The 17,882-nt window shown below is 31.3% G+C and overlaps 1 protein-coding gene across 3 annotated transcripts in view; it reads left to right on the forward strand.

Moving 5' to 3' along the window:
- The first annotated feature begins 918 nt into the window (after nucleotides 1–918).
- Nucleotides 919–17,882, forward strand: part of LOC111629518 (ras-related protein Rab-5C-like) — a 57,288-nt gene continuing 40,324 nt past the window's right edge. Inside the window, exons 1-2 of one of the 3 annotated variants that reach the window (XM_023373437.1) lie at nucleotides 919–1,054; nucleotides 15,459–15,630. In XM_023373437.1, the coding sequence (XP_023229205.1) occupies nucleotides 15,468–15,630 (163 nt within the window). In that variant the 5' untranslated portion in view covers nucleotides 919–1,054; nucleotides 15,459–15,467. Of the gene's footprint in view, nucleotides 1,055–1,132; nucleotides 1,324–15,458; nucleotides 15,631–17,882 lie in introns of those variants that run through there. The other 2 variants (XM_023373436.1, XM_023373435.1) reach the window with 2 other exon arrangements.

Here is a 17,882-nt window from a genome sequence, read left to right on the forward strand (position 1 = left end):
GTGCTGCCTTATAGCGACGATGGAGGAGCACACACAATCAATTACTTTCTCGTCCATTTCCAAACTGAGCCAGTGCTAAACGCCGAACTAACGCTCGTCGAACGCCGAGCTAACGCGCGTTGAAAAACGCCTAGTGTGTACAGGGCCTAANAGTTTAGCATATTTGGCATTTTTCTTACGCGATACCCAGCTTTCGTCATAACTGCCATACTGTAGCCTTCTTCCTAATTTTTTTTTTTTTTTTTTTTTTTTAACTCTCCTTCCTGTGGGCACTAAGAGGGCCTCTTCTTGCAAGCCCATTATGGGTTCGGCCAGACACACAATGGAGCAGCCGGGGGCCCGACATATCCGGATTAACCCATCCATATAAATTTCTGGTGTCTTTATTGTATTTGCCATCTGACTGTTCCATAATCTACATTAAACAATTATTGATGACTTTAGTTATGCCTACATTTCATCTTTAAAATGATACGGTCTTATGTTTTTCTAAATACTTATATGGTTCTTCATCGAAATTTAATTCAAATTGCCAAAATAATTTTAAATGTTTAGAACGATTAATGTGACAGATTAAAGAAATTTCGCTTAATTAAAGTTTAATTGCAATTTTAAATTTAACTTTAATATATATATATAATTTAATTTCATTAAATATATTTTTGAATTAATCAATGCGTTTTAAAGTGCAAGAAATTTCGAAAAATTTTCAAACTTTTAAAATTAAAATTATTGAAAATTTTCTTCGAATATATTTATGTAAACCCAATCAGAGATAATATTATATTTATTATATTAATTCTTAAAAGAAATTTTAAAACACTCGGCAAATTTGTACTTATGTGTTTTTAAACCAAAAAAGTGTAAATACGTTATAACAAAAGAATTATTACGTTTTAATCCATTTTGATTGAAGTTAAATCAACAATGACGTCATCACCGCACGCGCAACGTCATAAACGGGGTGTTTTATAGTAAAGACACGGGGACAGGTGGATGTAAAAAGAAGTTCGAGGAAATAATAATATAGTACTTTATAGAAGAGCTTCATTGGGTATGAAAAACGTATAGTTTAACAACTATGAAATATTTTTTAAAGATTTATATTCCGATAAGAGTAGTTTAAGTGAGAATATTCGTTATATAAATGCATTTATGCTGTCGTGTTTGACGTCATCCACCATTCATAGCGGAAGCAGAAGTCCAGTCTGTGTTGTGCGGTCGTGTTTCGAAGGGTGGAAATTTTGTTTACTGAATTGCGTCGGTAAGAGTTCGGATTTGTCGTAGATATATTTGAGCACCTCTGTTCGCCTAGAAATTGCGGTAAGAATTAATTATAGTTAGCATTTTACATCTGGCAATTCTCACTTTTCTACGAAACAAATAAAAAGAGCGATAGGCTTAGTTATCAGGTTAGGCTTAAGCAAGTATGGCAACCATAAATTAATTCTTTTATTGGAAAAGAATTTCCTTCTCGTTTACTTCGTTACATCCAAATTATTTGATATAATAAGCATGAAGTAATTTCCTTATAACTCAATATAAACGAATACTTCATCAATTTTCTCTATTTTTAGAGAAATCCTGACAAACCAATTATTATATTATCATTATCATAGAAGTTTTTTTATTTAACTATTACGTCTACAGTTTATTTACAGATTACTTTTAATAATTGCAAGTTTCAGACAGTAATTTTCTTTGTTCAACAATAGGGTGGTGTGACGTATAAGGGGATTGCTATGTACTTGTATGTTGTAATTTTAAACACAAACTGTAAACATTACTAATATTTAAAAAAAAAAAAAGAAAATTCCTTTACATTTTAACATTGAGTCATCATTTGTTTAAGATTAAATCTCTGCAAACGTTTAAATTTCTGATAAAGCAATTGTTTTCAATATTTATTAAGGCATAAATTGAAAGTGAAGTGTTAAAACGTTAAATACTTCAAATAATTCATTGTACAGTACATGATACATGTAACAAACTTGCATTGGATATCACATTGCAAAGTGACTTTTTTTTTTTTTTTTATCTAAAATATTCTATTAGATAGCATGGATGATTTAATCCTCCAGTATTTTATTAACTAATAATTTAAAATCTTTATTACAGCTTGCATATAATAATCATTAATCTAAATAAGTTGAAAAAACCAAATAATGTATATTAATACAGAAAATAATTACTTTGGTATTTAGTACGTATATATTTATTTTAACTAATATCAATTATTGATAAGCTGAGGAATAATCTATCGTCAAAAATGACAAAATTATGGATTTTTAAATTTTGCTAAAGCAACATAAATTGCCAAGTGCTGTTATGTAGTCTACATACATTGGGAACCATTTTAATAACCATTATTTTAAAATATTTTGACTATATATATATATATATATATAAAGTAACTGTAATTATTGCAGAATTTTTTAGCATTTCTGCTGATTTAAAAAATATTGTCATGAATACTGTATATTTTAGACAAGTTGTTTTTGAATTGATTTGTTCTAGTTATGAAGTTTTAATCTTAGCTAATTATAATTTCTGTTAAATTTGTTATACTTTATCAAGAATTGCTGACATTAAATGTTAAATTTTTTTTGCAATTTCAATATACTTGTTTTTAAACTAAATAGCCTATGTAAAAGTTGAATGTGTGTTGTGCCAGAACAGCAGAATTTTTATATTAAATGATTTTACTGTTTTTTTTAAATAAATTTCAATCAAAACAAGAACTTTTCTATTTTCAAAATTTAATGTTTTCAAAGTTTGTTGTTTTAACACTAATTTTTAGATTATCTTACTATTTAGCATGAAGATGGTAAGATTCATATTGTGTAATTAGGCTCATATTCATATATCTTGAAATTGAGATTCTGTTGAAAATAGTTATGTATCTTTTTGTGAATAATAAGTATTTAATAAATATTTAATTTTTCATATTTTTTAAATATCTACAATAACATTTTTAATAATATAAGTAAAACAACAGAATAGTAACTTTCACTTGTTTTTTGAACTGTTGTCCAAACAAAACAATGCCAGAATCTAGTGTATTTAGTAAATTTGAGTATTTTTCATAACCCAATTATATATTGTTTAAAATACCTAGTCTTAGATTCTATTACAGATAATCATGTGACTAAGGCAAATGAAGTACAGCCTGTTGGCAACATGCAAAGTAATTGTCTCTGGCATAGCTGGTAGTGCTAGGCTAGTGACCTCCAAATTATGTCCAGTTCAGTTGTGTTCACATAAAAGGGCTAAATGTGTGTAGTATTCTTTTGATTTCTTTCATAATCTTTTGCTGTTTGAGATAAGGATGTCATTAATGTGTTAATGATGGAAATTTTGTTTTCAATGAAGATTCCAAACTGTAACAAGACTAAATGCAGATACTGTGCTAGTGATATAGACAGTGATAACATTTTGTGGAAGTGACAGTCTGTGCAATTATCAGTACTAACATTATAGAACACTCATGACAAATAAAAAATAACATTCAGTTTTGTTCAAACATAAGAAATCTTGTGATTTTAAAAGAAAAATTCACATAAAAAGGCGTTAAGAACATTTTAAGAAACGTTTATTTTGATTCTGGTTCTGTCTGAAGACGACATTTATAAATGTATCGAAAGCGCTCGCAGGATATTAAAATGTTCTTTAATGCCTTTTTATGTGAATTTTTCTCTTAAATCAGTTAAATTGTTGGTGTGACATCCACTCTATGTATTTAAGAAATCTTGTGATTGTGGCCAGGATATTGACAAGAAAAGATGTTTTCATACTGTTCAGCAGAGGTGATTTGAGACATACAAATAGATTCTAATGATGAAAAACTACAGTTAACTAGCTAAGGTCTGCAGAAATTTTTAAACATTGCAGATATCAGTAATTTTTAAAGATGAAAGGCTCACTAGAATTTCATTAAAACTTCAAACAAAACATGATGCAAGATATAAACATAATTGCATTCTAGCCAATATGGTTGCTGAAAATCTGAAGTCAGCTGTTAAGTAGATCAGTGATCTACCTATCAGAGCTATTACTTGATGTGATGAGCATGATATTGTGTGAAGGAAGAATTTTCATTCATGAAGTTTCAAGACTGGCCAATTATGGACAAAAAATGGTCTCTCAATTGGGTTGATGAACCAGAATGGCAATCTTAAAAGTTTGTTAATTATATCTTATTGATGCTGAGAATTTGCATACTGTTTTGCAGAAAGCAGTTTTTTCTGATAGCAGATGGATCAGCTGACATTATCAGGAAAAAGAATGATATTGTACATATATTCCTGTGTTAATGCTGGTGTATTTATGATTAGTTTCATAATTCTTTCAGAAATTTAGATAATTGGGTCAAAGGGACCAAGACTGCAGCTGATAATGATTAATCAATCATGCTTACTTGTTACATGTCAGATAGTTTGCATGAATCTTAATGTAGCTGTAGTAAATAAGGATGATACAAGAGTTGGGTTGGTGTGGTCTTGTAAAAAAAGTGCTCTGCATGTTGCTGTGATTTATTGCATAGTACACAAGTTTAAATGGGTTATGTTTGATACAGTAAAGTTTGTTGCATATGTTCAGGGAGTTTTAAACCTCATCAATTACTACAGAAGCAATTATAAGATATAGCCCCCTCATACTCAACATTTATACAATTCAGAATACTGCAACAAATTCATTAAATTTTCACTCAATGGCATGCATTCAAGTACCATCAACATTCTTCTAGAGGTCAATGCTACCAGCAATGTTAAGTTGGCTAAAGCAAGGAGACTTCTGAAAAATAAAATCATTGAAATACTCTAGACAAGGATACATGTATGTTAGATGTCAAGCAAAAAATACATGATTTTGAAAGTGTAAACATACACTAGATTTTGGTAAGTGATATCAAAGCAAATCTAAGAATTCAATGATTGCAACAAACATTTGGCCATGATTCTTCTGCTTTTAAAGAACTTTGCCATGATCAAAGTTCCTTAAAAGCAATGCAGTTTGAAAGTCAGTAGTTTTAAGGAGAAACAATCAAATTGAGCATTACTCGTGTGTCCAATGCCATTGAAAACAGATTTCAATATAAAGAATAAGCAACTTTTCGTTGAAGTATTTGACTTCATTTTTATCTAGGTGCCAGAAGATAAACTTTCCATATTTTTCAATGATAAAATAGATAAATTGTGTTGCTGTTACAGGTTGTACCTTTATCAACTACCTGTTTTTGATTTGGCAACACTGCTGTTACAGAACATGTAGATCAACATTTATGTAGAATTGGAGGCAGGATTATTGTATTTATTTCATCATACACAATATGGAAGTCTACACAATTGTATATTTTATGTTGAACAGCTTACTAAATCTAACTCCATAGCATTGGTTCAGAGCTGTTTGGTGATGAGCATTGTCATGGTTGGGCTTCATTGTATAAGACCATTTGTGTGATTCAGTGGTGCACTAATGGATCAGTGCAGAATATGTAAATCACACGTGCCAAAACAGTAAAAATATCAGAAAACAGGTGAGTTAAAATTGCGTAAGCGTGGAGCCTACATTGCTCAGCTTAACATTGACTGTAGCAGTGCACTCATTTTGTAGGAAGGTAGTTGGGTATTTGGATGATGTAATTTTCAAAATATAATCCATTACTCGTTTCTAAATGTCCAAAGAAACTGAACAGTTATTCACATCAATATATAACAAAATAATTTACTTGTTGTTTTAATGTAAAAATGAGTAGCCAAAAATATCACCTGTATAAGAACATGCTTGTGGAAGAATGTCAGGACATAAAAAAACATGCAGTTAACACTGACTGTTACTTGTGTAAAGATGAACAGTAACAGAATATATCCTTACACTTCTTTCTACTATTCTAAAAGTGCCACTTAAGCATATCAATTTCTCTTTGAGTTAATGTTCTGTTTACCACTTTAGCTCTACTACCTGCAAAAGAACATTTTCCACAATGAACCTCAGTGCATCAATAAAGAATTGAGTTTTTAGAGTGGACTGCTTTGTTTCTGATCTGGGTCTCTAAACTTCAGGTACATGTCCAGGCTCCTGAGATTTTCATAGTAGTTTTAATCCCGGAAATGTACAAAAAGATTGGACCAGTTTTCTTTTTGGTCATGTCTGGCAGATTTTAAGTAGTAAAGAAGAATCAATGTATTTAATCAGGTAATAAAAGGTTGTTCATTGGATGTCTGTAAGTGACAATGATTTATACACTTTTTTGAGATTAGAACAATGGTCATCTGGCTGATGCCAATGTTAGTATTGATGACTCTTAATAGTACAGTCGACCCCCCTATAAGATCATAGATACGTTCCATTCTTTAGGAATCCGATTTCTTACGAGTCCTTCCAATCACAGCCCGACACGTGTCAAGTTTATGGACTACGGCTGTTTGAAAGGTTTTCTTCCATAAAATTAATCGATTCTAGACTAATCCAACTGAACATTTCCAAAATACGTATATTTTTTTTTGGAAATAATCTGTATAAACTATGCTATAAACAAAAAATTGTAGGATTACTTACCGAGTGTGCACCATTCGACATCGCCATTGCTAAAGCTTGTTTTCGTCGCGGAACAGCTCACCAAACAGCAGCCGATTTCTAATAACTTATTTTTCTGCGAAAACTTCGTTGAACTTTGGAGACATAATTAATATAAATAATTTTAATCGCTGTTGAATAAGAAATGTTTCTTTCACAAGAAATGTATAAAATTACAGTACTGTATTAGACTTACGGTAGCTAATTTACATACTGTACAGACGATAGTTAGCGTAAAATCTTTGTAGCGTGGCGCTACGCGGCGGAAAAAATATATATAATTATAATAAAGTTACAATAAATTAAGTTAATATATAATTATATATACAGTACCTAATTTATACATAATTATATGTACAGTACCTAATTTATATATAATACTGTACAGACGATAGCAAACTCTCCGTAGCGTGGCACTTGACGGCGGAAAATAGTTCGGCTGCCCGATGACATTTCACATAATTATAGAAGTTTTGTACCTTTTTTTACAGATACCGTTGCAATTTTTTTGCAGTTTTATAGGAATCGTAATTATAGGTGGGGTCTACTGTATTAATATATTGTTTCATCATTAGTGTAAATGCAAATATTTATCAAAATGCAGTGGCAAGTGAGATGGTGCTTTAAACAATTACTGTGCATCATTTACAATAACCTATAACATAAGTATTAGCCAGAAATACTTGTTTGGTGAATTTTAGTTAACAGATAAAACTAGTGTAATAAAAGTTCAGTTTACATGTGAAGAAGAGTTCATTTATAGTTCATGCATGTTGGAAGTAGCATCACTTATGCAGATGAAGTATAAGTCTTTGCATACTATGGTTATCTACAGTTTACAAGTGGATCAGATGTATAATAGTTCTTATCAAGATAACTTACAGAAAAGCATGTGCACGAATAGGTCTAATCACATGAACACACTTCAGGAAAATAAAAGCAATCTTGAGGAAATTTGCAGTAGAAAAAAATATTATAGTAATAGCTACAAAAAAAATGAAGTAACATTTTGGCTTAGTTTGTAGATAGAGAAAATTGCCAAAATGTAGGATATTGTGTTTTAAAATTGGAATGTTTACTTTTTCTGATCAGTATTCAATTGCTCTACCTACTTGCTTGTTTGCTTGCAGTAAGGACAAGTCTATGTATCTCTTTTAATGAACTATTTAATTTTTTGAAAATCAAAACAGCTATAAAAAAGAACCTAAAAAGAAAATTTGGTTTTATTTTAACTGTTCTCAACACTAGTTGGTGAAATTTTATGTTGGCTTGAATGAAATGAAATATTTAAAATATAATTTGATCATATTAACCCATATTGGCATTTCATCATTAAGTGAATCATCAGGCTACTTTTTAAGCATTTAAGTGAATTGTCAAACATTCCCAAACTGTACTTTTTTTATCACTATCATCATCAAGTTTAACCACACATTGACACAATGCTTTCCATCTGTGGTTCAAAAACACTATATTTAAGTCATCTTGGCCATTTTGTATAGGTCTTCTGATGACAAAAGCATAGAATTAGCTAACACAAAATATATTTTTATTTGTATATCACTAATATCTTGATTTTTCTTTTCAGAAAGTTATATTCTAATATAAATATTAATTTATGAAAAATCAACTCATTGGTGTTATCAAACAAAAGATTATGAAGTAGGGGAATCATTAAAATAGGTCTTGCATTGCAGGATGCTCCTATAATGCAAGATAAGAGGTTAAAGAGGTCCACACTTATTAGGAGTTTAATATAAAGTACAGGTACATGAAAAAAACGGAAGTTATTCCATTGTATCAATTCCTTTAGCAACAAATTTGCTTCATCTGGTTCCTTGGGCCTGTGGCTTTCTTCTGGTCATTGTATCTTATCTTCAAGAGTGTGTCACAAGCTGGTCTTTGATTGGCTAAATATTTGTGTACATCTTGAGAGATCATTACCTCTCCCCAAGCATGATTCTGGAGGACACTCAAAAATTTCTTGTTTTCAAGAGATAAACAGAACTTTCAGACAAAAGACAACTATTTTTGTTATATCCAGTATGGACAACTGGATGCTATTTGAGCTATATAATCATGTTAGTGTTTCATTTTACATTTCACTCAGGAATACCAACAACTTGTTATTTTTTTATTCTTATTATGATTCTACATCAAATACTGAATCATTGGCAATGATGATAATTCTATCCATTATTTCCAGTTTGTCTAACTCTTAAAAGTACTTTTTGAAATATTGCTATCTAATTTTTCCTGAACTAAGTATCTAATGTTTCTCTAACTTGGTTATTAAAAGTTTTTGAGAATGTTGCCCCCAAGACTTCCATAAAAACTTTATAAAACAAAAAATTGTCAAAATTTTTATGCTTTCTTTACCACGTTCTATAATTTTGTATTCTGCATTTCAAAAATTTTACAATTTCAGTTGGTTAAAATTCTGTACTGTGTTGCATGTATAGGTTACCTGAACATATATAACCAATCAAATAGAATCATGACATCAACAGAAAAGACAAGATTGTTACAATCAATCAGAATTGTCTATACAGTGGTACCTTAGGATACAAACGTCCCAGCATATGAAATTTTCAGGATACAACATGAAATTTGAACATATTTTTGCTCCACGATACGAACAAAAACTCACCATACGACGTTACATTAGTTTGCAGTGCCATTTTTTATTCACTTCTGTTCATCGGTCTCAGTCCGCGTGTTTGCTTCACCGTGGAAGGATCTTGCTCGATGAAGGAAATCTTGAGGTATTATCAGAAAGTGACTGATTTTATTGAAAAGAAACATCCCAACAAGGTTTACACTGGCCATATTGCTGCTCGGCGTAATGACATTTGCCTAAGTCATTTTAGAAACATTTTAAAAAGTAGACAAAGCCAAACCTCTTTGGATAGATATTTTACCAAGCAACCTCTATCCAGTGAAAGTGAAGAAAAGAAAGCAAAAAGCAGCAAATAAAAAATGAAAAAAAAAAATTATATATATATATATAATTAGTTCCTATGAATTGAAGTTAATNTGGTGTATATATATATATATAAACAAAAATAAATTTATCTTTTCTAAATTATTTTTAAGTTATTGTTACATTATATTATGTAAGTTAAGTTTTAGTATCATTTCTCTTCTCCCTCTCTTCTGCCATCAGTTTACACCTGCACCGTTGTCTATCCTCAAAGTTAAAGTGCAAATAAAACTACATTTTTAAATCAATTATTATTATATTATGATTATTTATACATTTACAACTACAAAATGCATTTTTCAGTGTTTTCCTTACTATAGTTTTTTTTTTAATGTACTACTTAGTTTTAATTTGAGTGTGATTTTCGTGTTGGAACGAATTACAGGTAACCCCAGTATAACACAGGAGTTACGTTCCAAAAAATTGGTGTTATGTGAATCCGTGTTATACGAAACAAAGAACTAGTGCAAAAAGGGGGGTTAGGTTCCAAAAATTAAAAAAACATACTGTTAAATCCTTATTTAAATCGGATTTATTATTATTTTTTTCATAGGTTCATACTTATAGGTTCATAGTTTCATAGATTTTTTTCATACTTACTTACTTAAGTAAATATTTTACCAGAGGATTATTCATCCTATATGATGATCTCAGAATGAGCATCATCAACTGGTAACAGTGTTTGGGTGCGTTCGTTAATAGAAGTTGCTCTGCAACGGGGGTGCGCTGCTGTTTGTAGGCATTTATAAACAACGGTGAAAGAATGATGGTAGCGCCCACACTATCGATAGTATTGTGATGGAGGAATCTATAATTCTAAAATGAGCTTTTAGAGGCAAAAGAAGGGTCCCAATTGTAAAATTTAACCATTAAATGGATTATTGTTGAAAGAGCATTCAAAGTAGCCATGAAAACAATTAGAATGCTCACGCAGAGTTACGTGGAAGTATAAAAGAACACACTCTTTATTACATTTCGTGTTGTTTAAGGATTTTACCCAATTCCTGAACCGTGTTAGAAAAGCACCGTGTGATACGGGGGATGTTCCCAATTCTGTAACTGTGTTAGAGTGAATCTGTGCTATAGAAGTGCCGTGTTATACGGGGGTTACCTGTATTTGGTTTTACATGTAATCATGTGGGGAAAAATGATTCACCTTACGACATTTTCATGATACGATCTCAGTTTCAGAATGGATTAATTTCGTATCCTGAGGTACCACTGTACATCATGTCATTTAGCTCTGAAAGAGATGAGAAATATGTGACCAGAATATGGCCTCAGGTTCTTACATTCTATAACCATTTTCCTTTTTTAAATAAATTTATTATAAAATAAACACAAAAATATACTTTAAAACATCATTGAAAAATATGGTTTTTTTTTTTTTTANGTCATTTAGCTCTGAAAGAGATGAGAAATATGTGACCAGAATATGGCCTCAGGTTCTTACATTCTATAACCATTTTCCTTTTTTAAATAAATTTATTATAAAATAAACACAAAAATATACTTTAAAACATCATTGAAAAATATGGTTTTTTTTTTTTTAGGAACAAAAAACAAATATGGAAAGTCACTCAATAACAAAGTTAATGTGTAAATTTTTGAAAAATGTACACATTTTTAAAAATTTTCAGAAAAAAATTATATGGTATTTTTTTTTTTAACATTGAAAAGGTTATTTTATTAGAACCCCATGCTAGAGATGATTCATGGTGTCACTTCAATTTTATTTCTGTTAATGAACATATTACATCAAGTTTGTGATTGTGTATGCTATCCTGATGTTGATGACATTGCTTAAATTAAAGAATTCTTCAAAATTAAAAATTTTTGTTGTTTAATGTTTGGCAAATTATGTGTGGTAGGTCTCTATTTGTATGACCTTGATTTGAAAAAATTGAATTTTTTTTATATTGTAGTAGTAATTATTAATTGGTTCACTAATTGTGTACAATAATTTCTGGGGAAGTTTTGGGTCCTGAAAATATTCTTCCACTGCAGAAAAGTTTTAAGTTTCTTAGTTTTTATATAATACTATAGAAATGATTGTCAGATAGTCCGCATCGCAGAGCAGCATAACCAGGAAGCAACAGGAGAGAAAAGCCTAAGAGATAGTCCGAGAACGTATTGTAGAAAAACTGGCAACTCAGAAACCTCAAAGGTACACGGAGATGAACAAAAAAAATTGATCAGTCCTGAGCACAATGAATGAAAATCCATCACCCCTCATGGAAAGGGACAAAAAAAAAATAACAGATGAAAGGGGACTAAAGATGAAGCGTGCACTGACACATGTGGGGGTGAAAAATAAACAGAACCACAGTCCACTGAAAGTAGACAGCCGGTGAGAACAACAATCGGATCAGATCAAAAAACAGTTCAATTGACAGTTCTCCAAACATCCATTAATTTAATGTTATAGTCGTCATGTTCGCCATGATATTCACAATTTTCTGTATCCCAATTTTTCCGATATTCGCATGCTCCAGAACCTCAACGACATCACCGAATCCAAGAACATTACATGCAATCTCTACTACAAAACCATATCCATCACAAAGTTGCATACCAGTAAGAATATCCTCTCCCACGTATACAAAAAAAGTATGGTTAAAGATTAATCAGATTAAAAAGACGATCGCGTCAAAGTGCAAAATAACTAGAAAGTATGATAACTGCTAGGTAGCAAAAGGGTATTGACCTGGCTGAGAAAAAACATATTTACCTTTAACCACGTGTCCGTGTGTTTTATTTTAACCATGTAACACAAGTAGAGAGAGAGAGAAACCGAATCTGTATACTAGTCATTAAATAAACAATAATCTTGGTAATAGAAGTACAAGTTATGAAAACAAACATGTAAACAGGAAAAAGAGAGAGTAAAAGTCCAACTGTTACCTATTTATGTTCTTATATCACCATATAAAATTGAACATGTACTTTCACAAATAAACCTGATTTTTTAAAAGGCCGGAGTGATGACAGAGCAGAAATTCATATATTTGAACTACAGTAGAGCATCGATTATTTGACTCAATTTGGGACTCGGGTTGGTCAGATAACTGAAAAAACTGATAATGCATTTTTTCATACTTCCCAGTTATTAGTATAGTATAGTACAGTAGACCCCCCCCATAATGCGAAGATATGTTCCTCGTTATACAAATTTCGCGTTGTAGGAATCCTTGGGCTGTGATTGGCTCACGTATTTGACACGTGTCAAGTTTACGGACTACGGCTGTTTGAAAGATTTTCTTCCATAAAATTAATCGATTCTAGACTAATTCGACTCAATATTTCCAAAATACGTATATATTTTTTTTGAATAATCCGTATAAACTACGCTATAAACAAAAAATTGTAGGATTACTTACCGAGTGTCACCATTCGACATTGCCATTGCTCAACATTGTTTTCGTCGCGGAACAGCTCAGCAAAGAGCGGCCGATTTCTAACAACTTATTTTTCTGTGAAAACTTCGTAGAACTTCGGAGACATCATTAATATAAATAATTTTAATCGCCGTTGAATAAGAAATGTTTCTTTCACAAGAAATGTATAAAATTACAGTACTGTATTAGACTTACGGTACCTAATTTACATACTGACAGACGATAGTTAGCGTAAAAATCTCCGTAGCGTGGCGCCACGCTAGACGGCGGAAATTATATATTTAATTATAACAAAGTTACAATAAGTTAATATATAATTATATATACAGTACCTAATTTATATATAATTAATATATAATTATATGTACAGTACCTAATTTATATATAATACTGTACAGACGATAGTTAAACTCAACTTACCCGCCTAAACTCTCCGTAGCGTGGTGCTAGACGGCGGAAAATAGTTCGGCTGCTCGTCCGCAATGACGAGTTGGCAATGACGTTTTACCACATTTTACGTGTCCCTTTTAGCCTCTTTGTACGAATACTGACGCAATTTTTTCGCCGCATTATAGGAATCTATGTTATTGGAACCCGCGTTATAGGGGGGTCTACCGTATTATATCTCATGTAATTAGTATATTGGTATATCACTATTAACCTACTTCGTGTTGAATTTTCATAGATATTAAGCCAAACAAAATTTTTTTAAAATAATAATCATCGCTATTGTGTCATTAGAAATTTTTAAATTATTTTATTGCTTACAAAACAAAGAACCACTCATAATTAGAAAATTAAGCCTTGTTTAAACACTGGCATACCTTTCATGGTAGAGCCAGTGTTGCCAGCTAAAACACCAAAAATTTAATGAAAATAATATTAAAGTAGCCAAGACATAGCCAAATATTATAGTGCTGCATCACCAGCGGACATCTGAATTTGCCGACGCAGTCGGTTAATCGGTGTGACGGTTGATCATGGGTCGGATAATCGATGCTTTACTGTAGTCTTTAATACTAACATGATTCGAGAGACATAATGATTGTTGTTCATGGCTACCTTAGAAAGTCTCCCGTTACATTTTCTCGAAGGCAACATGATGCTTTCTCATGAACTATTAATCTCTGCACGGCCAAAATCGTCTGTAAATATCGCCAGATGGCTGAAAAGAGTTAGTTGCTGTTTGCTTTAGTCCTCGGAGAGGAAAGAAGTCTTCGCCCATTTCGTAGGATAACCTTTATCAACAACCATTTTTTTGTATTAGTGCACGATAGAGCCTGGATATTTCAACGGGACATTTTGACTGGATATTTCACCCTTGGACAAATCCTGAAAAAGCCTATAAGAAGAACTATTACCTGGTTCTTCGATTTGATACAACCTTGATCAGGGTATCTATTACCAAAGGTATTTATCACCACACGAACCTTATGTGTACTCTCTCTCTCTCTCTGCGACAAAACTTTAGAACCTCTGTATCTTATCCAATTTATTTTTAATTAAATCCTTGTTAAGTGTTAATTGTAGTCTCTTCCACATGCTGTCTCTCAATCAGCTGACATTACAAATCCGTCTGTCCACTTACGGACCACTCGTGCAACAGTGTGACGTAATAATTGTCGTCTCGGCTTCCGCGTTATGATAAACACAGTGGTGTCAATTTTGACAGGGCACTAAAAAGATGCCAACCCGAAAGGTCACATTAGTATCCAGATTTCGGTTCTAGCCTTATCAAGTAGAAGCTACTGTTTTGTACTTAGTGGCTATAGATCTAGAGTTTTGAGCTGAAAATCTTGAGATTGACTAACACACTAGCATATGCAATATATAATTTAAAAAAGACTTATTGCTTGAATGCATGCAATGAAGGAGTGATATTATATTTGTCATTTTGTTAGCTCAATCTTTTCAGTATATGCTGGATTGTTTGAATTTTGCAAGGTTGGGCTTTATTTTATAATTTATTCTACATTCTAGTTAGTTTTGTTGGATTTTCATTAAGACGTGTTAAGTTTTTGGGCTGTGAATACAGCTTATTATTTGAGCTTTTCATTGTGTACCTGATTTGTATTTTTTTAATACAATTAGTCAATTTTCTGCATATAAACATTTCCTGTTCTTTTTTCACCTGTTTACTAGATATTTAATTTCATCATTTGTTGCCTTAAGTCTAAAATTTTATCATTTTTAAACTTGTATTTATCATGATAATTTCTTCATTGACGAGTTATCATTTAGTTGTGAAATGTGAAATTTTCAAATAATAATTTCTAATCACATACCTGAAAATTATAAAAATTTGTATTTCAATATTTAAAGTTCACATAATTTAAGTGTTTGTTTGCTTTTGAAAAAATTCTTTTAAAAAACCAAATTTGTAAAAGCTGTAATAAGTATTCCTTTCTAAAGATCATCTAATTGTAAAATTCAGATTAGAAAATATACAGAATGTATTTTTCACTATTTAAAAAGTTGTAATTAGTATAAATTTTTTATAGTGGCATCCAATGGCAGGACGAGGTAGTGCTCAGAGGCCTAATGGATCAACTCAAGGAAAAATTTGTCAATTTAAGCTTGTTTTACTTGGTGAATCAGCAGTAGGAAAATCAAGTTTGGTTCTTCGGTTTGTGAAGGGACAATTTCATGAATATCAAGAAAGTACCATTGGAGGTAAGCTTTTTAAGTCACTCAAATTTATATATATATAGTTAACTTAACTTATATAGGTTTGAAATTACTAGTTTCCTCTGAAAAGGAAAATTTTATCAGACTACTGAATGTACTTCTGAAGTGGCATCCTTATATTTGTTTTTTCTCAACTTTTTTATGCTTCATACTTATTTCATCTAATAATAAGTACAGGTAATCCCCATATAACACGGATTCACTAACATGGTTTGAGAATTGGGAACATCCCCATATAACACGGTGCTTTTATAGCATGGGTTTACTCTAACACAGTTTGGGAATTGGGTAAAACCCTCATACAACATGAAATGTAATAAAGGGTGCGTTCTTTTATACCTCCGTGCGAGCATTCTAATTTTTTTTGTGGTTACTATGAATGCTCTTTCAACAAATAATCCATTTAATGGTTAAATTTTTACAATTGGGACCCTTCTTTTGCCTCAAAGCTCATATTTTAGAATTATAGATTCCTCCATCATGATATTATCGCTAGTGTGGGTGCCGGTATCTTTCTTTCACTGTCGTTCCTAAATGCCTACAAACAGCAGCGCACTCCTATTGTAGTGGAGACGCAGACCAACTGCTATTAACGAACGCACCCAAAAACTGTTACCAGTTGATGATGCTCATGCTGAGATCATCGTATAGAATGAATAATCCTCTGGTAAAATATTTACTTAAATAACAAGTATTTTACCCATAAAAAAAATGAATAATCTGATTTAAAGAAGAATTAGCAGCATGTTTTTAATTTTTGGAACCTAACTCCCCTTTTTGCACTAGTTCTTTGTTTTGTATAACATGGATTCATATAACATGGCAATTTTTTGGAATGTAACTCCCATGTTATACAGGGGTTACCTGTACTTTTTAATTAGTAGTATTATTAATTAATAAAAATGGTAAAACTATAGAAACTTCCATTGAGTTTTCTTTAAATTTAAATTTTTTTTAAAGACACACAGCAAATATTCTTAATTCCTAACCCTGATCATATATTTAATGTACAGATATAAACATATATGGAAACTCGATGCTTAGCAAATAGACATCCACGATTGCTGTAAATAATCGGACTATAATTTGGAATATTAATTATGAATTAAAAATAAATTTGACACTAGAGGGAGGCATTATGTGCCATCTCATATTAAATTTAATAATTATAATAATTAATTTAGAATAAACTGGAAGAAAAGAATTGGCCCAAAGCAGGACTCTAAACCGCAACTCCTGCTTACCGTGCAGGCATGATGCCAGTTACGTTACCCGGACGTTCGGTCCGATTTCCTCTTCCAGTATATATAAGCCTAATGTATAACCGTTGATGGTTAATACAGCTATAAAAATATATTTTGATGGCTTATCAGACAGTTCTTATCAATAACATAGATGTAATGTATCTGCACTCTAACAGAAGTTGAGCCAATATAATAATCTATTTTCAGAGATTTGTCATTCACCTGTAGAACCTGAATTTTGATCATTTTTCTTGCTAACTCTGCATATATATATATGCTTCTCAAATAAATATTTGTTAAAATTGTGTGTGCAATTTTGAATGTAGTAATAGGATGTTTTGTAGCATTTTGTCTTTTGGTTAATCATCAGATATAAGAAAATTTTTGCACTTTCATATTAAATGCTAATTTGATTATAGGCTTTATCACTAATTTTTTTTATATGAAGTGTATACTTTTTGAAATGTAATCCTTAAATATTGCAATTTCATAAATATTGAAGCCTGAATATTATATATAAGCATATTCCCTTCAGGTCAGATTTTATTGTTTGGCAACAGCTAAATGTTTCTTCCAACAAGTTTACCATTATTATTACAGTAGAGCGTCGTTTATCCGAAGGTCGGTTATCCGAAGGAATTCCAGTCGACAAATTTAAATTTTCGCCAGTGCTCTGGCGCTGTAATCTTTCGCTATGTCTTCGGCTACTCAAATATTTTACGTTTTTAATACTAAATTAACTTCTGAAGTATAATTTTTTATTGTTTTTATATTTTTCAATGTATTTATTTTGTTTGTACAAAATAAAAAAATAATTTTTAACGATACAATAGTCTTCGTTAGGCTTAACATCGACGAAAATTCAACGCGAAGCGACACGCAACGGAGAAAAATTTCAACACGGGATAAATTAATATATTTTTTCGTACATAATTGGTTATCCGAAAAATAAGTTATCCGAACAACCCCAGTCCCCAATTGATTCGGATAAAC

Source organism: Centruroides sculpturatus, unplaced genomic scaffold, assembly GCF_000671375.1.
Source record: "Centruroides sculpturatus isolate CEXI.00-Female unplaced genomic scaffold, Cexi_2.0 scaffold364, whole genome shotgun sequence".
NCBI classification, from domain to species: Eukaryota; Metazoa; Arthropoda; class Arachnida; order Scorpiones; family Buthidae; genus Centruroides; species Centruroides sculpturatus.